Source organism: Melospiza melodia, chromosome 6, assembly GCF_035770615.1.
Source record: "Melospiza melodia melodia isolate bMelMel2 chromosome 6, bMelMel2.pri, whole genome shotgun sequence".
Classification (NCBI taxonomy): domain Eukaryota; kingdom Metazoa; phylum Chordata; class Aves; order Passeriformes; family Passerellidae; genus Melospiza; species Melospiza melodia.
The window spans coordinates 4953012-4973102 of record NC_086199.1 but is presented as its reverse complement, the minus strand read 5'-3'; the positions used below and the strand labels follow the sequence as shown (position 1 = coordinate 4973102).

Below are 20091 nucleotides of genomic sequence, written 5' to 3'. Positions count from 1 at the left end.
TCAGAGCTGTGGAACCACTAATTTGTGAGAAACTTCTCCCTCCAGAGAAGAACTAACTGGAAGCAGCCCTGGGGCTGATGTAAGCATTAAGCACATGGGGAGTCTCTGTCCTTAGGTGGCTTGCCCAAGCCCATTAATTTTTTGTGTGTGTCCCCCATTTATATAAGCAATGTTTGCATGAAAGGGGAAAGCAGGTCAGCCCAGCCAGCCTGCCACCATCTGCTTTTATTCAGAGTTGCTCAAGATCAGTGCCAGTGGGATCAGTGCCCATTAAAGGGGTTTATTGTGTGTGTTTATTTTTTGCTCTTTACAATGAAGGCAACAGCAATTACTGTAAGTTTGTAAAAGTGCATACAAATCATAATCCTCAATACAAAGCTGCCTCAGTCAGATCCCAGCATGTTTACAAATCCTAGACAGGCTGTGAGAAAAGCTGTCCTGGCATAACCATTTCCACAGGCTGGGCAGGAGTGTGCTAGTGTCCAGGAGATCAGAGACTCGTATTTAATAGTTGTTATCAATTCCATCCCCTGTTTGCAACTCCAGCTGATTCACCACCACCATGAGAGGCTCTGACAAAAGGAAAAGCCTCACATTGGAGCTTCACCCCCAGACAGGCTGACAAGAGATGGATTTATACAACTAAAACTGGAACTGGTGAGAGATCAAAGGTGGGCTGCCAAATGGAAATTGCAATTTAGAGCTTTCAGCTGGTACATTCCAACCCTAAAGGGTGGATATGCAGCAACAAGAGAAACCCTTTCTTTAAGGAGAATTCTGCTTAGGATATGCCTGGCCACTAGAGAAACAAGCTGCCAGAAACTCTGAAATGAAATAAAATATAAAACCCCCCCAAACAATTAAACAATTGTAAAAAGCTCCACCCTAACTGGCAAAAAGATGGGGAAAAAAAGGGAAAATACAGAGAATTGCAGTGATAGAACCGTGCTGCTTTGGTTCCAGGTCATCAAAGTGTTTGAAAAGTAAATGCAATTACAAATCTTTTTTTTTTTTTTTTTAATAAATTCCAATTAATTTGGATGTGAAATCCTTTAGATTTTTAATATATACTACAGAACAGAAGATCCTCTGAACCTTCTGGTGTCTGGCTGATGTGATGTAGGCAGGTCAGCAGGCACCTGGACTGGGGGCTACACGATATTTTGAGGTAAAAAGGGGATAAAAAAGGTGATAGGAAAAGGGTGAATGGCCTTAAGCTGAAGGAGGGGAGATTTAAGTTAGATATTGGGATGAAATTATTTCTATTATATGGCACAGATTTCCCAGAGGAGCTGTGGCTGCCACATCCCTGGAATTGTCCAAGGATGGGGCTTGGAGCAGCCTGGGATGGTGGAAGGTGTCCCTGCCATGGCAGGGACAGACCTGGATGAGCTTTAAGGTCCTTTCCAATCCAGACCTGGCTATGATTCCATGATTCCAGGAAAAAGTTCAAACTCCAAATGTCCATTGGGTGCTTTGAGCAGCAGTGCCAACAATTTTCAGCTTATCTGCATGAAAACGAGACTGGAACCTCAATATTTTCACATTACAGTCCCTCATATATGACTGAAATAGCAATTTAACAGAAGTTTAACTTGTGATCTATAAAACACACTTAGAGGGATGCCACAGGTCACTGGATTAGATCACCTAGAATCTTTCATCTTTAGATCACCTTTAAAATCCAGGCTTAAAGAGGGAATCAAATGAGTTTTTGCAATATTTACTTTTGAGCCTCAGAAAATCTGGATAAAGACAAGCAAAAAAAATCTAAATATTTGACAGTCTCCATAGGAAGTAATGCTTTCAGTAGTGATAACATCACTTTGAAGAAGTTTTTCTTTCCCTCTCTGCACAAAAAAATCCCATCTGGTGCTGGAATTTCACTGAAAATCCCTGCTGCTGTGTTCAGACCAGAGCAGGGGCTTGGTACAGGAACACACCCTGAAATTCAGCAAAATAAAGGTATTTAAACACAAAGATCTTCTCAAAAGGGAGGATTTATTCTTTTTTACTGTATGAAAAGTGCAAAATAGTTCCCTCCAGAGATCACCCAGACACACACCCAACAGGGTGGGATGGAGGAGGGAGGTGTGAGGACACAGAAAAGCAGATTTCATGGTGGATACAGAATACAGGATACAGAAAAGCTGTGAAGGTTTCATGATGGGTGTAAAGCACCACCTCACAGGCACCAAGGGAAGGGAAAAAGGGAAATTTCCTGCCTTTGCACATGGCAAAAGCCTCAGCACAAGGTCACAGCAATGCCACTGAAGGCTGCAGGAACAGAAGAACAAACTCTCAGCTTTGTAGAAGCTGAAGGAAATTGCCAAGGAGGGAAAGATGGGCAATGCATGGTGTGGAGAATCCTCCTCCCTGAGCACAGCCCTCAGCAGCAAAGCCTCAGACTGCAGGGCAATATGGCACTGCTGGTGCAGTTGTCTTCAAGTATAAACTGTGTTCTCTTGGTTTTTTAAATTCTCCATTTCAATTCATTTAGGTGCCTCAAAAAAATCAAATTGCATTCTAGGAATCCAAAAATCAAACTACAGCTGTGCTTCACCTGCTTGTGGTTGCAATTCTTCACACCTTTAGGGCAAGTAGGTGAGGGGGAAAAATGACAACTGTGTGAGACCAGAGGAGCATTTCCCTGGAAGGATTTTTGGGAATGGCTACAAAGGTGTGCACAGTCCCATGAAATTCCAGCAATTGCTGCTGTTTGGTTCCTCATGACTCAAAGCTGAAGCAGCAGAACATCATCATCCACACTGACAAATTCACACAAGATTTTGCCTTAAGCTATGAAAATCCAACTTCTGGTTAAACATTTTGTCTGAAAAATAACTGAATTAACTCAGTGGGAAAAGAAACAGCCACAGATATAAATGACACTTGCTAATAGATAAATAATATTTACAAAAGCCAAGGAATTAAAAGCTCCTGTTCCAAACGTATTATAACACAACTAAATATTTACTTAGAGGAGTTCACAGTAGAAACTCTCATGTGTGGATACTGAGGATTTTATGTGGGATATTATTCAGAATGCACACTTTATCACTAACATACATGTTTTCTACTGCATGGGCTATTGTGCAGCTCCTATGGACACATGCAGAATGAACAAAACCTCCCTGAGAACTGGCATTCTAAACCACTTGGAGCACCTAAAAGGCAATGACTACTTACAAAAAGCCAGAGCCTCTGTGGGAAATGCAGCCCTGCCTTTCCTGACTTGCCCAAATGTAAAATACATTAAGTGAGTGATGTCAATGAGCTACCTGATAGCACAGAGAGGTAACTGGAGAGGAAAACCAGAGGAAAAACAGATCAGAAACATCCCTGGAAGAGTTCAAGGCCAGGCTGGAGCAACCTGGTCTGGTGGAAGTGTCCCTGCCCATGGCACGGGGTGGAACTACATGATCCTTGAGGTCCTTTACACCCCACACCACGCTGTGAGTCTGTGACAATTCTGAAGAAACCCTGAAAAAAACTTACATGAAACACTTGCCTGAAAAATGCCTTAATTACAACCAAGTGATTTCATTCCTCCAGTTTCCAAGATCTTCTCAGAAATGAGGCAAATTCAAGGAGCAGCACAGGCTGCACAAACTATTTCAGCCTCTCAGGTTGTGGTTGTTCTCCCTGCTCTGTGCAAGGAGAGCTCTGCTTTGCTTCACTGGCTGCTACATCCAGGCTGCTGTGGAGAATCTTTAGCAAAAGCCTTCAGTGAAATTCAGGCCAAAAAAAGAAACAGCAGGATATTGAGGGAAAAGTAAGCTTTCAGTAGAATAGTCATTGAGTTTGACCAAAACAGTTCCAGTTCTAAGAAAAAAAGAAAGACCTTTAGCCTTATCCTAATCTTCTTCCTTCCTTGAAGCATCTGTTACACATTTGCCTCACTCCACAACAGTTTGAAGAAAAAATAACCCAAAACCTAACTCAGAGCAATTCCTGGCTGCAGAAGAAAGACAAAGAAGTATTTAGTTATAGCCATATTTTCAGCATTACAGCTTTCAATGCAGCCTAATGTCAATGTTAACACAGAAGCAACCCATCTTCAATACTCAGCAAGGACTATGGAATTTTTGTTTTTTATACAGATTGTTTTAAGGGCTTCTTGTCATCTTATTCATTTATTGCACAGATCATCTCCTCCCACAAGCAGTTGTGCAATTTCTCTGTGGCAACAAAGCCAATTGCTCAGTGTCCCAATATTCCTTTCCCATGTATTTACACTGCCTGAACATAATTCACTAGCTGGAGATAAAAAGGAATTACTAGCATCAAGTTGTGCTCTCTAGGTCACATTTTGAGAGTCTGTGCTGTAGGAAAATAATTAAGTGAAGATACAGCTACCTCTGAGCTGCTCATATTAAAGTTTAAAATTGCTCTGCACTCCAGCATTGCCACCTGTTCTTTCATTTTAATTTTAAAAATTCTGAATCCCTTTAATGTAAGCCTGAAAATGCTTAAATCCTGGAAATATGAGCATTCACCAACCACAACAATTACTCTCCTATTAAATTCATGAAGATATATGAAAGAATGGCACAAAGATTAAAGGGTATTATAAAGCCAAAAATATATATGCATGTATATTATGTAGAACAACTCTGTGTTTTCAAACCACTGTCTCCACTGTGTCTAGAGAAGGCACACATTTCAATTAATAATACACCCAGCCTTGATTTTCAGTTGTAACTTTTCAGGAGACTTTTACCCTTTTCAGGCATGATATTGTAGCAGTCCTAAAATTCAACTTTCATTAGAAGCCATCAATCATCTTTCTTTCAGTAAAAACACATGTTCACTGCAGACCACAGAAATTTTTAAACAACAAAAGAAAGCTCTAATGTGTATATATGTGTTTATGGCCACCAAAAGATGAATCAAATCTTGTCATGTACTTATCAATTATATCAAAATGGCTTTTCAACATCCAGCTTGAAGCCCAAAACAATTTTCCTTTTCTCCCAACACTGTGAATTCACACTTAATCTCAGGGCTCTGGATTTCCTAACCTCTAATACCAAGCCAATCACTTACCCTTTAAACCCTGAAAAAGCACCTAAATAAATGCTCCTGCCTCCAGAATGCTTCTCCATTTCCAGGCATTCCCTGTCCCTTCTACCCCAGGGAAGGCAACCATCTGACATGAAGCTTTTATAAACAAGGTGCTTTGAACTTACACTAACAGATGTGCTTCATTTTAAAATGTTGTATTTACTTAAACCCACGTACACTTATCATGTTGCAAGCTTTCCTTTTTCTTTCAAATGCTTCTTATTAATTTTTACCCTCAACTTTTGGCCTGATTAAGGTCTCTGTGGTGAAGCTTAGAGAGAGGAGACATTCTGGTTAAAAGTGACAGACAGTTGTTTCCATTCTCTAATCCTTGAGATTTTTATTGGCTTATTAAATATGTATACTTCGAATGAGATTTCAATTATCCTGGTATATAAATCATCCTTTTTTTCTCCTTTTTTTTTCCCCCTCTCAAAGAAAATTGACTACTGCCATCTCCTGGTCACACATTTTCAGCTCAGACACAACTGGACCATGCCCAAATTCCTTGTGCTACAGTACAGATAAATGCAGAGGTAAAAACAGGTAAACACAGACCTGCACTAAGTTGTGCCACTTCAGCTCTGGAAGCTTTTCCACTAATTATCCATAGATAATTTTTACATTATTCATAACTTTCTTCATATGCAAACCACGGTTTTGAAATCAGGTTCCAAGTCCCACGACCAATAACAATGGCCTGGGGCTTTTCTTACCACTTATAAATATTTGAAGCAGAATAATTCCCTCAGAATTCGATGGGATGTTTTTTTAAAAAAAAATGAAATGGAAGAAGTTCAAAGAATTATTTTTAAAAGGGCTTGAAGGAAGAATTTCTCAGTGCTAGGGTGGAGCAATTATAATTGCATATATTGTAGACAGGCAGGTTTTTAGATTCTTGTTCTTAGAATGTAAGATTAAAACTGCTACACATCTCACTGTAGCACCTCCACAAGCTTCTTATCTGCTAAAACAATTACCCATGGCAGTCATGTGCACAGTTTATGCTATTCCCACACTGACTTGAACTACAATAAACAAAAGATATTCTCTCCCTCTCTTTCATCATCCTGAACACCTTTACAAACACTGTTAAGCAACCTCCAAAAATAGCAGAGATAATACTTAGTGTCTTTCAGAACAGAAAATCTTTATCTGTTACACACCAGCTTGAAGTCCATCTCAAACCAGGTCATTTTAACATTGAAAATGTCTTATTTTTTTCCACATTTGCATGATCTTAACTTCACATTGTCTTTCAGTTCTCCTGCAGCACTCCTGTGTTCTCTCAAGCATATGAGCCACTCCCTTTATCACAACATCATGAACATCTCCTTTGCTGAACAGCTCTCTATAAAGCAATTAAGATTCAGTTGACTACAGAAAATGCACGTTGCAATGCTCTTGGCAAATCTAAATTTAAATAAATACTTAATTGCCAAGATTCTCATGACTTCCATACAGATACATTTCATAGAATCATAGAATGATCTGGGTTGCAAGGGAAATTAAAGCTCATCCAGTTCCACCCCTGCCATGGCAGGGACACTTTCCATTATCCCAGGTTGCTCCAAGCCCCATCCAGGCTGGCCTGGAACATTTCCAGGGATCCAGGGGCAGCCACAGCTGCTCTGGGCACTCTGTGCCAGGGCCTCAGCCCCCTCACAGGGGAGAATTTCTTCCCAATATTTCACCTGACCCTGCCCTCTGTCAGTGTGAAGCCACTGCCCACTGTCCTGCCACTCCACCCCTTGTCCAAAGTCCCTCTCCAGATCTCCTGGAGCCCATTTAAGCACTGGAAGGGGCCCTAAGGTCTCCCTGGAGCCTTCTGCAGGATGAATTTCCAATCCTTTCAACAACATAACTGTGTACACACACAGCCATCACTTTGTATACACATTTATACACATAACGTGTATAACTCTGCATATAGAAATGTCTGGAAATGTTGTAGAGCAATGAAAACCAAATTTTAAAAAATCAGCACTGTTATGTCAGTATACAAAAATATTTAGAAGTGATGTGCTTAACTGAGAGAACTCTGCACATTGACACTGATTTACCTTCTTGCTGCATCTCCTCAGATTTCCTTCTCACAAAGATAACTCTGGGTCTCACAATCTGAACGTGTGCAGCTCCTTGGCTTTCCTCCTAGGTATCATGCATTAAAATCACATTACAAATCTCACTTTTGATGGCAAAGCACAGCAAGATTACATTCAGCTTCAAGAAACATCCAAAGAAGTTTTTAAAGATTCATTAAACATGTGCACTTGTTCTCCCTACATCTGACTTCAAGAGAATTCAGCTCTGAATTAGCCTATTACAGCTATTCCCTCTAGACAAACATCCTGGGAGCAGCAGGAATGGATGCAAAAGTGCCATTTTAGACCTTAAGACACAAGAGACTTTCAATTTTTACTCAAAGCATGTAGTAGAAAGAACATAAAATTTCCCTGGCTTTCTTTAATACCCAGGACATCTCCCTAGGTATTACCCTCCTGACGAGTAAGAGAAAGATGAAAGAGAAAAGAAATATAAAAATTTCAGCACACAGGTTGGAAAACCCAAGCCAAATCTAAAATTTATTTCTTTGGCCATGTTTTTAGAACTGGTTGCTCCAGGCCCCATCCAGGCTGGTCTTGGACACTTCCAGGGATGGGGCAGCCACAGCTTCTGTGGGCACCCTGTGCCAGGGCCTGCCCACCCTCACAGGGAAGAATTTCTTCCTTTATCTGTAATCTAAGCCTGCCCTGGGCAGTTTAAAATCACTGCCCCTTGTTCTGTCACTAGGTGCCTACCTGGAAGACTTAAACTTTCTCTTAAGACAGATAAATTTAAAGCAGACAAGATGAGAAAGAGTTGAGATTATTTTCTGAGGGCATGAAGGTCTCATGGATACATGACAGAAGGACACCAATATATTAAATGAATATTAAATATCAGCAGCATAAGAGTTCTCATGGGTTCTCCATCTGAAGTGGTTTTATTTCTGTTGGATTTGTAATACATAAAAACTCAGTTTAAACTGAACCAAGCTGCAAACAGAAGTTTAGAGATAACACAGATTCATAACCTACAATTCTGCATTCCTGAAGATTAAAAAACCATGTCTTTTGAAATATAAAAAAATGAAAGCTAACGAGAATACCAAAGTGACAATCCCTCTTGAAAAATGCAGATTGTATAAAAACATCCATACTTATAAAGGAATATTATGAAAATATTTTGCAACCAAGTGATTTTCTAAGATTTTAACAATGCATTTGGGAGTTGAAATTATTTAGATTTACCATCTCTGGAATGTGTAGCCACGCAAATATGACTTCAATGTTCCTGTCCCTCCCATCATCAAAATGATTTATTTAGAATAGGAAGAGCTCAGCTTCCTCCAAGTCATTCTCTTGCTTCTTAAAGCTAAGACCATGGGGGCAAAATGGCAGAAATAACAGTCAATTCCTGTATTGTTGCACAAGAATGGACAGGAGGGGTCAAAGTAAAGATGTATTTAGTCTGGCTTTCTGTCTAACAGTGGCTAAAAGCATATATAAATCTCAAAAAAAAAAAAAAAAAAAAAAATCTAATGCCAGGAATGGAGGAGCAGCCAAGGAATTTGGGTAGATAAGAAAATTCCTGTATGACTTAAGCCATTTGTTTTGGACTGAGTGACCACACAGACTTCACTGTTCATGACTAAAAGGCATTTGCTCCTGCCCTGTGTGTGAAAACTCAGGGCTCTTTCTGTGACCTACACACCAGTGCCAGGGAGCAAACAAATCTGGCAGCTCCACGTCCCTGCCAAACCTCCCTGGCACGAGAATCCTGCTCACTCAGGCTGCAGAACCAACCCAGGCTGTGCCATCACCTCCCAGGGCCAAGGACCAGCAGGACACCATCTGAAATCCTGCATTTTCTCAGCTCTCTCAGCAAACTTTGCTCCTGAATAGATTTGTCTCCTGCCTTTGTATGTAGGTGATACAGTTTGATTTCAGGGAAGGCAAACACTGTCTGGAGATGAAGAACAAGATGTGAGAGTCAGTGACTAACTTGTGAGGAAATCCTTCAAGAAGTCTGAAGTGATTGCTGCCTTAAACATTGCACAGAATGAATGAATGAATCATCCTGAAAGGCTCAGCAGCTCCTGCTCTCTTTGCTGGTGTAATGCTACCAGAAATTCTGTTCCTGCAGGCAGGTGACAAGGCAGATCCAATGGCAGAGCTGAGCACAGATGCCATCCTTAATTAAAGCAGGGGAAAGGTTCATCCTTGTCACAAGGTAGATAAATGCTGTCACAACAAGATTTCAAATCACCTGGTAGAGGGGTTATTTTTTAATTTCACAGAAGGATGTAAAGATCTAGCACAGGATCTTACAGAATGCCTTAACCACAGTAAACATCTCTCCTGCATGGGGCAATCACTTATAAATATCATCATTTCATATCAAGTTATCCTGTGAGAAAGTGATGTAGAGTTAAATCAGTCACACTCAGGAACAAACCAAACCCAACAAAACCACACCAGGTTCTGGGGTTTGCCTGTGTGGTTTGAAGGGAGGGTGAGTTTTACATGCCAGCAGGCAAAAAAAAAAAAAAAGCCACACTAAGAGTTCAGATGCAAGAAGTTTCTAAAGATAAGATAATTTATAACTACCTACAGATAAAGGATAAGATAATATATAATTATCTGTATATCTTCTGTGAAAGGCACATGTGTTACCCTCTCTGTCCCTATTACTTTTGCCTGTGAACAGTAATTCCAAGAAAGTCTGTTCTGGTGAGCTCAAAGTAAAGGAGGTGTAACATTAAAAATCTTCTCTGAAGATGCAACACATCACTTCAGGTGACAAATTTAAGAACTGCTCAGACACCAATGGCACAATACAAATCAAGGCTCAAAAACATAAACCCAAAGGAAGTTTAATGCAAGATACTTTAGATTTTTAAAAATACAGATAAAACATCAAATACAAAAAAATTTCAGGGAAGGACAGAATTTATCCATGAATACAGCAAGTATATAATGCTCTCAAACACACTGTGCAGCCTCACATATTAGAGAGCAGTCTGCCACTTCATTTTTAGCTTTTGCCACTTGTTATTTGAATTAGTTAGCAAGCAAACCATCATCTCTAGGTAACAGCACATACTAATAAAGTAGCAAAAAATTAACTGTCCAGGCTTGAAGCAGAGATCAATAGGATGTTCCTCTATCTGTTAGTGCTCTGGGGTTCATCATCCTCACTGCCTTTCCAGCCCTGCCCCTCCTAGGACAAATGAAACTCCTGGAATGCTGAGGGGGTTACAACCCCTGAGGCAAATTTCTGTATTTCTGTGCTCACCTCCTCAGTCCTATATTCAGGATTTATCCTGCATTTGAAGGACTGTGCCCCTAAAACATGGGAATGCCCCAATGGATGCTGTATAGGAATGGATCCTGTGAGACCCCTGAAGCTGTGAGGAAGTGCAGAAAAGCTAAAAAAAGGTCTGAACTTTAAAGAAGGGATTTGGTAAGGATTTGTCACAGGAAACAGTCACCTTTACAGCACACATGCCTTTGACTCTTCTCAGCTGAATGTGTCACTTTATGCACCAGTTCTGTGACGTCAGGCATGACAGTGAAACAGGAAAATTTACTTTCCCAGGTTTCAGTTTGCTCTTTCTGACTAGGCACAGGAAAAATGCTTTCAGCTCACCTGGGACAGATCCTCTGGGAGTGGTGTCATTCTGCAGCTTGGCTGGGCTGCTGGCAGAGCAGGGTTTGAACCTGGCTGTGACTCCAGTTCAACCAAAAGCATTGGAATAGGACTTGGATCTGCATCTCCAAGAATTTCTGCTGAGAGAGAAAATTTCCTTCATGAGCTGGAGCCACAATCTCCTGGTCAACTCATGTGACAGAATATGCAGCCTTTCAAACTTCCAACGGGGGGACATGCAATGTTAAAGAGAATGATTTCCTCCTTACGTGGCTCATTGTATACCCCTTAAATTGCTCTTGCGGGGATAAAAATGAAATAAGAAATACATGCCTGTGGAAATTGAAAGAATAAATCAGCTTTATGATCTGTAGTTTTGTAATGTGGCAGCATCTGAGAAAGCTTCAGAGCTGTACAGTTCATCATACCATTATATGCTTAATGAGCTTTATCACACTTACTGCAAAGAAATTGGAAAAGCTTCTTCATTAAATGTTTCACTCCTGTATGAACCAAAAGAAACCTGTATATCGTCTCTCTTAAAGGGATAATTCGCTCTCTAATCCAACATTTATCATGGTTTTGCAGCCTGCAAGTGTGTAAAACATCTTTATGAAAAATGTACTGACAGCTCATGAACTAACTTTAGCCTTCTGCTATCATACAGAGCCAAAGAATGAATTTTAAGCCTAATTAACTATAATCATTGCTTAATTAACTGTAATTATTGTTCACTTTAAGACTGCATGTGCCACATTTCATTTGCATGTTGGTTTTTATATCCCTGACTTTTAGCATTGAAAACAAGGATTTATAAATGACTGATCATCAAGATGCTGTTATGGACCCACATGAGCAACACCTTCTCCATCCTACAAATGGACACTGTGTTCCCATCATACAAATCAAATCTGGTCACAAAACTGCAAACAACCCCACAAAATACAGAATCCTCAAAATTCCTACAGACACCTCTGTGGGTGACTCATTCTGCCAGAGGAATTGAGTATCCACTGCAATGTTTCATGTGAAAGATGCACACCCTGAAATATGTGATGCCTGACACCCGTGGTTTAACTATTATTTAGTATTTGCCCTGGAAATAATTACCAAATAAAATGATGGCCCTGCATTGTAGCTGTTGTGGCTGTCAGGAAATGTTTGACTTGCACTGAAGGCCAGAAAATCACATCCCAGTGCAGAGAGAAAAAAGGTTTGGAAGGAAAGTGGAAACAATCACAGATCATCCCTTCCACCCTTGACCTGACCCTCCCTCCAAAACCAGATTGTTTTCTATTCAGAGTTGACTTCAGTAACAAAAGGACTTAGAAACCAGGATTTCTGTTTCTCCTTGATATGAAAACAACTCCTGTCTTGAAAGCAAATCCAAGCTTTTATACAATGTTGTTTCCTTAGCAATGCAACAAATTACTGTGCTGTGTTCAGAGGTAGGGAGGGAGGAAAGCTAAATTAAAAATCATCAGAATGCAACAGAACTCAGGCTGGGATTATAAAGATTATGTGAAAGCACAGGGCATTGCCCTATGGTAGTTAGTACAGGGCACTTGGCTCCTCTCAAAAATATGCTGCAATAAAGACTAAAAACAACACTACAAGATTTGGAGATAAGTATGAAAATCAGTAGAGAAACACACTGCTGGTGGATTATCATCACAGGCAGGAGCTGGTCTGAAAAGTGTTAAGTTATTTACAGGACAGACAAAGGGCACCCTAAATTGAATTAAATGAATTTTTAAAATTATTTTTAAAGATACAAGGAGATACAACCCTGTTGTGCCAGATACAGCCATGGACAGTGTGGGTAAGGACAGACAGACATAGGGACAGGTTCTGCCATTAACAGACATCTTCCAACTCCATGGTCCTGAGCACCATTACAGACTTACAGAACCAGAGAAATCCCAGAATAGTTTGAGGTGGAAGGGACCTTAAATCCCATCCTGTTCACCCCCCTGCCATGGCAGGGACACCTTCCACCATCCCAGGGTGCTCCAAGCCCCATCCAGCCTGGCCTGGAGCAGTTCCAGGGATCCAGGGGCAGCCACAGCTCCTCTGTGCCAGGGCCCCACCACCCTGAAACTGCTCACAGGGAAGAATTTGTTCCCCACATTTAATCCAAATCTCCCCCTTGTGCTGCACTATCTGCAGATGATCTGAGCACTGATTTATTGCTACATCAGTGTCCTTAGTGCTGACTGACCTCTACCAACACAGAGTCAAACAAGTGACTCAGAGAAATCTCTTATCTCAGAAAACTTCATGCAACCAATTTTCAAGCAAACTACTTTAAAGGAAAAGTTTGATAATATATAAAGTACCAGAATATATTTTCAAGGCTGACATTGGTGTATTTGTCCAAAATGTTAGGTCACAGCTGGTTTAAAAGGTTACTCTCTGTATGACCAGTTCAAATGTTAATCGCTTCAAAACCAAGCAAATATTTTATTTTCTCCAAGATTGTTTTTGCCACGTGTTAAACACATTTAATTCCAATTCACTTCCTACTGGTCAAGGGTTAATAATGTGAGATAAGCTTCTCTTGTCAAATTCATAAACGTGAAAATTAAAAGGACAGAAAAGCAGCTGTTTGATCACTTTAATTTACACAACTTTTGATGAATCAGTTAAACTACATTTGTGTTGCAACAGCTTAGTAATTATTTCAGTTTAGTTTAAACATATTTAAAACCACAGTCAACAAAATACTTTCTACATGCTTGCAGCAGCTACATTAAACAATTTTAGAAGCACATTTTCAGATAACAACAGAGAACCTGGGATAAAAAATAAGGAAGAGGAAGGATGGACCACTGCTTTCAGCACTACTTTCAACTGAAATAAAATAAATTTCCCTGCTTTACCAACAGCAACTCCCTGCTTTGTACAAGATGTGTGTGCCTATCCATCTGGGAAAAAAAATCCATTTCCATATCATTGGAGGAATATATGAAGCTAAAATATATTGCCATTTATGAGGCACTGCAGAATCACCAGGATGGAGTGATAACAGCAAAGAGGAGCAGGGCTGAGCAAGGGGACAGAGAGAAGCAGCTTCAAGTGCTGGTGCTAACACCTGTCCAATGGAAACTGCCTCCAACAACTGAATTTGACTTAAAAGAATAAGAGACACACTTTACAAGTTAACTTTTGTATAGGCAAATGGGTATTTGCCATGATTTTTATTCCAATTATAGGAAATTGCTAAGAAGAGTGAAGACAAGGCTTGAATTAAATTCAGTTCTTGAAAGAGGAACACTAATAGTTTCATTGTAGGAATTGCCTGTAAATTTGGATTTTGACTGTAGGGTCTGAAATGATTTCAGATTCTGTTATGGAAAATCCTCAGAATCCACATGAATATCATAGAGAAGAAATAAGAATGGAACTGTACCTCCAATTTGGACAACCTGCCCTGGAGATGCAGAGCGGAGACCCTGGCGTGGTCTGTTCCCAAAGCTCTGGGCAGCTGGATGCTCCATGAAAATGGAATTTCCCATCAGGATTCTCTCCTGTGCTCTGGACAGCCTTGGCCTCTGACCTTCACTGAGCTCCCCAATGCTGCCATCAGAATCCTGCACAGAACACCAAAACCACAGCACATACAAAAACCCAGTGTAAGTCTTCCAAACCCAATGTTTTCTAATTACATTAACCCTGAAAGCTTTTATAAATTAATTTTATTCTATTTGCATTGGATGAAGAAAACAAGCCATGGAGATACCATCTGGGTTTGAAATTAAGATCTACATTTATCAGAAGGACAGAAAAGAAACACTTGCAGCCAAACATCATTTATTCTGTTAGTGGTATCTCTACATGACCAGAACCTAAGCTACATTTTTAGCACATGAAGCCTTTGATATTATAGATTTGGCCACTGTTGACTGCCTGACCTTGAAACATTGGCAGCATCTAAAAGCTATTGACTCTCTGCACTGCATGTCAGATAAAAGCTTCAACTTTCAAGTAGATTTGGAGGGCACTAAAAATAGGGATGGTTCCCTGGATCCTGACTTTTAAAGCTGCAGGTTAAACCCAGCTTGGTTCCATGTCAGAAAATAGGTGGAATAAACACACACACACATAAAGACACACACACATGTGCACAGCATCACTCTAAAATCATACAGAAAACATCCAGGAGAATGCTGATTTTCCCCTGAAGGAGAAGGGACACTTTGCCAGAACCTGGGGGGAAGTTTATGAATGCCTTGGATGGACAGACTGAGTGGTCTGTGACTCTGGGAAAGGGAAAAAGCAAAGCAGAGCTGCATTTGTAACTGGCAGTGCTGATGAGAAAATGGCACTGCAATTACAGGCAGACTTGGGAGTTAACACTGGAGACAGCTTTTCACCAAGTCCAGCCACCAGAGCTCATTAGCAAAATAAAGACAAAGGAACAGCCAAGAAGGTGAGTCAAGTTGGTAATTATTTAGACTAAACTGACCAAGACAGAAGGAAGAAACTGCATATGCATCAGTAGCATCACAAAAAAGCAAGATCTGCTGTAAATAAATGTGTTCATGAACCATTGCTGCAGCATTCAAAGTTCATTTCCTTCAAACATTCCTCCAGCCATGTCAGTTAGAATGAACACCCAGTCCAAACTGCTATTTTCCAACACAGAAATAACTCAGATGTGTGACAAAAAAAAATGTGCTGCAGAGAATTTCATTTTTCTGTGAGTCTCTTTTTTTTCTGCCAACTGAATAGGAATTTTTGAGGTTTTGTTCCAAGATCAGTATCAACAGCATGTGCAAAGTACATGTAAACACTTGCTGAGTTGTTCTTCACAGCTCCCTAAAACACTCCTGTGGCTGTTACATGCAGTGTATTTGTACTGATAAACATTCCACCTTTATTGCTGAAGTGACAGAAAATTCCCTGGCACTCCAAGTGACATGACAGGACAAACCTGGGACATGGGGACAGTCCCACATCTGGAAAACGAGGTACACAGGATGTACAGTTTGTTTATAACACTGAGATTTCAGTGGTTTTTAAGGGTTTTACACAAGAATGAAGCCAGCAGAAGTGGGATCACTTGCAGCAGGGGATGAAGTGTATGAAGCTGTTCTACAGCCAACAGCAAGGATAAATTTGGGATATTTTATCTACTTTTGAGTAGGAAAGAATCACTTCAAAACTACTGTACTGGAAAGCCAAGGACTGTAAGTTACCTCTGAGTGCTCTATTCCTTCTTGTACATAAACAGGTGCTTGATTTAATTTGGTTAAAAGAGCCAGGACAGGATCCCTGTGAGAGCCTTTACCCATTCTCCTCACAACCTGCCCTTCACTTGGAGGATCATAATCCTAGAACAAAAAAAACCAAACAGAAAAATCCACATAATACATGCTCCAAAACTGGTTTTTGGTAGAATTTGAATAATTCTTACTTTAGTTCACAACTAAGCTTTTTTTAACAGTAAGTTTCCACACTGAAAAATTATGTCATGAAAATTCAAGCCTTTAAAAATAAGCAAACAGATGACACACTGGTTCCTTTTACCCACAGACATGCACATTCTTTATTTGATACAAAAGACTGCAACACTTAAAGAGGAACAAAGCCCTTCAGATCAGGGAAACAGTGAAATCCTCACACATCCCTTGCTAGCAACAATCTGGCTGCAGAGCTGCTCTCACCAGCAAGGAATTACCTTCTTCAAACAGACTGGATTGACAGTGGAGAAATACTAGGAGGAGGAGAAATACTAGAAGGAGGAGAAATACTAGAAAAAGGAAGAAATAGTAGAAGGAGGAGAAATACAGCTGACAAAGAGAGGTAAGAACATCTCAGCAAGCAAATGTTCCTTTGATGAAGAGAACTTTAATTTAGGTGAATCTGTTATCAGAGTTTTAAACCCAGATTTTAGGGAGAAGTGTGGCTGACAGAGAAGACACCTGAAGATCTGTCAGTCCAAGGCAGCCTCACAGCTGTGGTGGTTGTTTTGGGGGGGTTCTGTGCAGAGCCAGGAGTTGGGACTTGATCATTCTTGTGGGTGCCTTCCAGCTGAGGATGTTCTCTGAGGCTGTGACTGGAATCATGGATGTTCATGGGAAGCTCTGGGTAGGAAGGATAGGCCAGGAGAAGGGGACTCCTGCTCCAGAACATTAAACTTGCCTTGTTGAGCTTGGGAAAGACCTCTGGAGGTTGTCTATCCCAACCCAGCTGCCCAAGGCAGCCCTTCTTCCAGTGCTTGGCCACTCCACAGTAAAAACATCTATGTTTAAACCAAATCTCCTGAATTTCATCCTGTGTCCAACTCCCTCCCACATTTCACTGGCTCTTTCTTTGTTACTTCTTTCCACCACATATTTATCCATTGGTAAGGTCCCCCCAGAGCTTTCTCTTCTCCATCATGTCTCCCAGAATTTATGTCACAGTGACATCTCACCAAGAGGCTTTACACAAAGTCAGAGAGGGAAAGTCCAGGCATTTGAGGAATACCAAAGAGAAGGGGAATGGAGAATATCTTGATTTGGGAGGCTTCCAGAACCATGGACTGCAGCAGACAATGGATAAGAAACTATTCTGATGTATTAAGCAGCTTTAACCAACTCCAGCCTCAGCTAACCCACTTTAATAATTTAATCATGCAAGCAATTAAAAGATGGCTCAAAGCTGCAACAGCTCAGAGGATAGCAATGTTCTATTCTGTTTAAGATGCCTTAAAACTAGAAACAATAAAGAAATGAAAGTGCATAATAGCTATCTCTCACCTACAGAAGTATGTGAATTATCCAACTTTTTTAAAACATAAATTAGTTTGCATAATGTGGTTTTTTTCCTTTGGTGTTCTGAAATTCTAACACTCTTTGTGAGTATGAATTAAAAAAGTTGGTGAGTGAAAATGTTTAAAGCACATCCAATCCAGCAGGATGGCCAAGGTGGAACCCACATCATCTCTGATTTTTATGAAAGAGTTCCTTACCATTTCATTGGCATCTCGGAGAGTACTGGATAAGCTCTCAGCCAGGTTTGGAAGAGATAATCCTCCTTCTGCTAAGGCTGAAAAATATTTTATGTTACAACTATTAAAAACATTCAAATTACATGACAGAAAACCCAAGCCACATTCTTTAAGTGCAACACTGTGCTTAAGTAAATTTGGAAATTCCTACTGCTGGATGTCTATTATAAAGACATATTTTCATATTTCTTTTCCTATTTCTTACACAATAACAGCTCAGCACCACATGGTACTTAAGCAAGACAAGTCCCAATTATTTTCCAAGTTGATCTCATGACAAAAGAGCAGATTGAATATTTTTTTTTCTTTAATAAACAGCAGCATTTCGTTCAGTGACGGGAAAAAGAACAACAAAGCCTTGTTAATTTTCACAAACTGCAAGTTAATGCTTGCAGCTTTATAGGAATAAGCAATAATTCCAATTCTGATTTCCACAGCTGGTTACCTGCAGCAGGCAGGGGCTGTCCATAGGGGAAGAGCACCTCCCCTTCTGAGAGGGGTCTGTCTGTGGTCTCAGTGCCCGTGGGGGTGAGGCTGCTCTCCTGGCTGGACGCCCCAGAGCTCACTGTGGGCACAGGGGATGGCACCTGGGCAGGGCAGGGCAGGGGCTCCAAGGGCCTCTCTGGCAGCTGCTGGCATGGGAACACCAAAGCCTCTGGTTCCTCATCATTGGCCACTGACATCTCCCTGCAAGGACGGAATGGGCACTGTGAATACACCAGAACACACCCAACAGTGCAGACCAACATCTGAATCCAATACTGAAAATAAACCAATCCTAGTTCTTTATTGAAAAGAACTAATTCTGAAAAGAAACTAATTTTGAACTATTTTTTCCAATGAGATCACAGTATTTTACAGAATAGTTCAGGAGTTAACATAGTTAAATAATGTTATCTGTGAGTTTCTGGTTATAACTAAAAATTACAACTTTATCTGTGAGTTTCTGGTTATAACTAAAAATTACCATGTGCATTCCCCAGGAGGTAACACAAAAATTTAAATGCTAATAACACAAGATTTCATTGTCACTCTGTGTTACTGGCAGGTGTAGCAATCCAGCTTTACTAAGGGCAATGAATAAGGGCTGATAAACCCTGAGAAAGGCCCTGATTTCAGATTTTTCTCTAAACTGCCCTTCAAGCAATTAAAAAAAATGAAAATCTAATCCTGCCTTATGTCAAATGCATTTCTTCCTGACTTTCTGAGCATATCTGTATAGAGGATATACATATTTCAATTTTTAAGAAATGAGGAAATTGTGCAGCCTGTTGAACTCACACAGTCCCAGGACAGAATGGTTCTTCGGGGACAGGACTGGGGTTCTCTTCTTCCAGAGGAAGTTCTGCACCATCCCACGGGTTTGGAAGCTTTGGACTTTCCCCTTTTCCAGCCTGGGTGCCACATTCTGAGACAGGAGGGCTTGGTGTGGCCACTGGGGAAGGGGTGGTGACAGGGGTGACCACAGGGGTGACCACAGGGGTGACCACACGGCCCATGGCAGCTGCAATCTCAACTCCTGCACGTGGGAAGCCAAATTTCAGATCTGAAAGGAAAGCAGGAAATGTACATCAGACAGAGAGAGTCAGTTCTACCAAGCACTTGCAGTTTTTGTGATACCTTTTTTGATAGTTAGAAAGACTAAATTAAGAATTGCTGCTTTTAAGTACAGTGCTGGCACCTGAAGAAGTTGGAATAAAACCTCAATTTCTTCCTCAAGGGAGACTGCTCTGCATTTTAAAAAATCAAGCTGCTTTACTTGAAGAGTGCACATTTGATTAAATTAACATTACAAGGACAGGAAGGAGCAAAAGACAGCTATTTTTCTGATGTGAGAAATTGTGGAGGGGTTGGGAGGGGTGGAAATCACACAGACCATAGAAATGTGCATTAATTTTCAAAATAGAACTGTTACCAAATAAAAGATGTTTGCTTTCTATATAAAATTAGCCCATAAATTTTTGTAGAACATGAGTTTCCACTTGAATTATAGCCTCAAGAATATTTATCTTGAGAGATAACACTTCTTTGAAGAAGAAAATTAAAGGCAGTAGATTAAAGCATATTTGCTACTTCTAAACTTCAATTATTATTTTCGATACCTGTTTCTTTAATTTTTTCATGTTCATGAACATCCCCACTCATCTCTGGAGGAGATGGAGATGAATCTGGAGTTGTGACCTGAGGCAATTCTTTTTCTGAAGGTGGTGTTGGTGGTGGTGTGGCCTGGGGTGTTGGCACTGGAGTAGGCACAGGAGCCTCCTGAGGGGAAGAAAAATCATAACCACAATTATGATCTCAGTGCAGAATTCCTGCTTTCCCAGGAGCCCCAG

At 40.5% G+C, this 20091-nt stretch overlaps 1 protein-coding gene across 5 annotated transcripts in view; it reads right to left on the bottom strand.

Moving 5' to 3' along the window:
• KIAA0586 (KIAA0586 ortholog) overlaps window positions 1–20091 on the bottom strand; it is a 70273-nt gene that overhangs the window by 18321 nt on the left and 31861 nt on the right. For 3 of the 5 annotated variants that reach the window (XM_063159731.1, XM_063159727.1, XM_063159729.1), the window contains 8 exons: window positions 19861–20020; window positions 19040–19304; window positions 18204–18445; window positions 17720–17796; window positions 15963–16097; window positions 14174–14354; window positions 10762–10901; window positions 7131–7218 (listed from right to left, as the gene is read on the bottom strand). In XM_063159731.1, coding sequence (XP_063015801.1) covers window positions 7131–7218; window positions 10762–10901; window positions 14174–14354; window positions 15963–16097; window positions 17720–17796; window positions 18204–18445; window positions 19040–19304; window positions 19861–20020 — 1288 coding nt within the window. The remainder of the gene's footprint in view (window positions 1–7130; window positions 7219–10761; window positions 10902–14173; window positions 14355–15962; window positions 16098–17719; window positions 17797–18203; window positions 18446–19039; window positions 19305–19860; window positions 20021–20091) is intronic. The other 2 variants (XM_063159728.1, XM_063159730.1) reach the window with 2 other exon arrangements.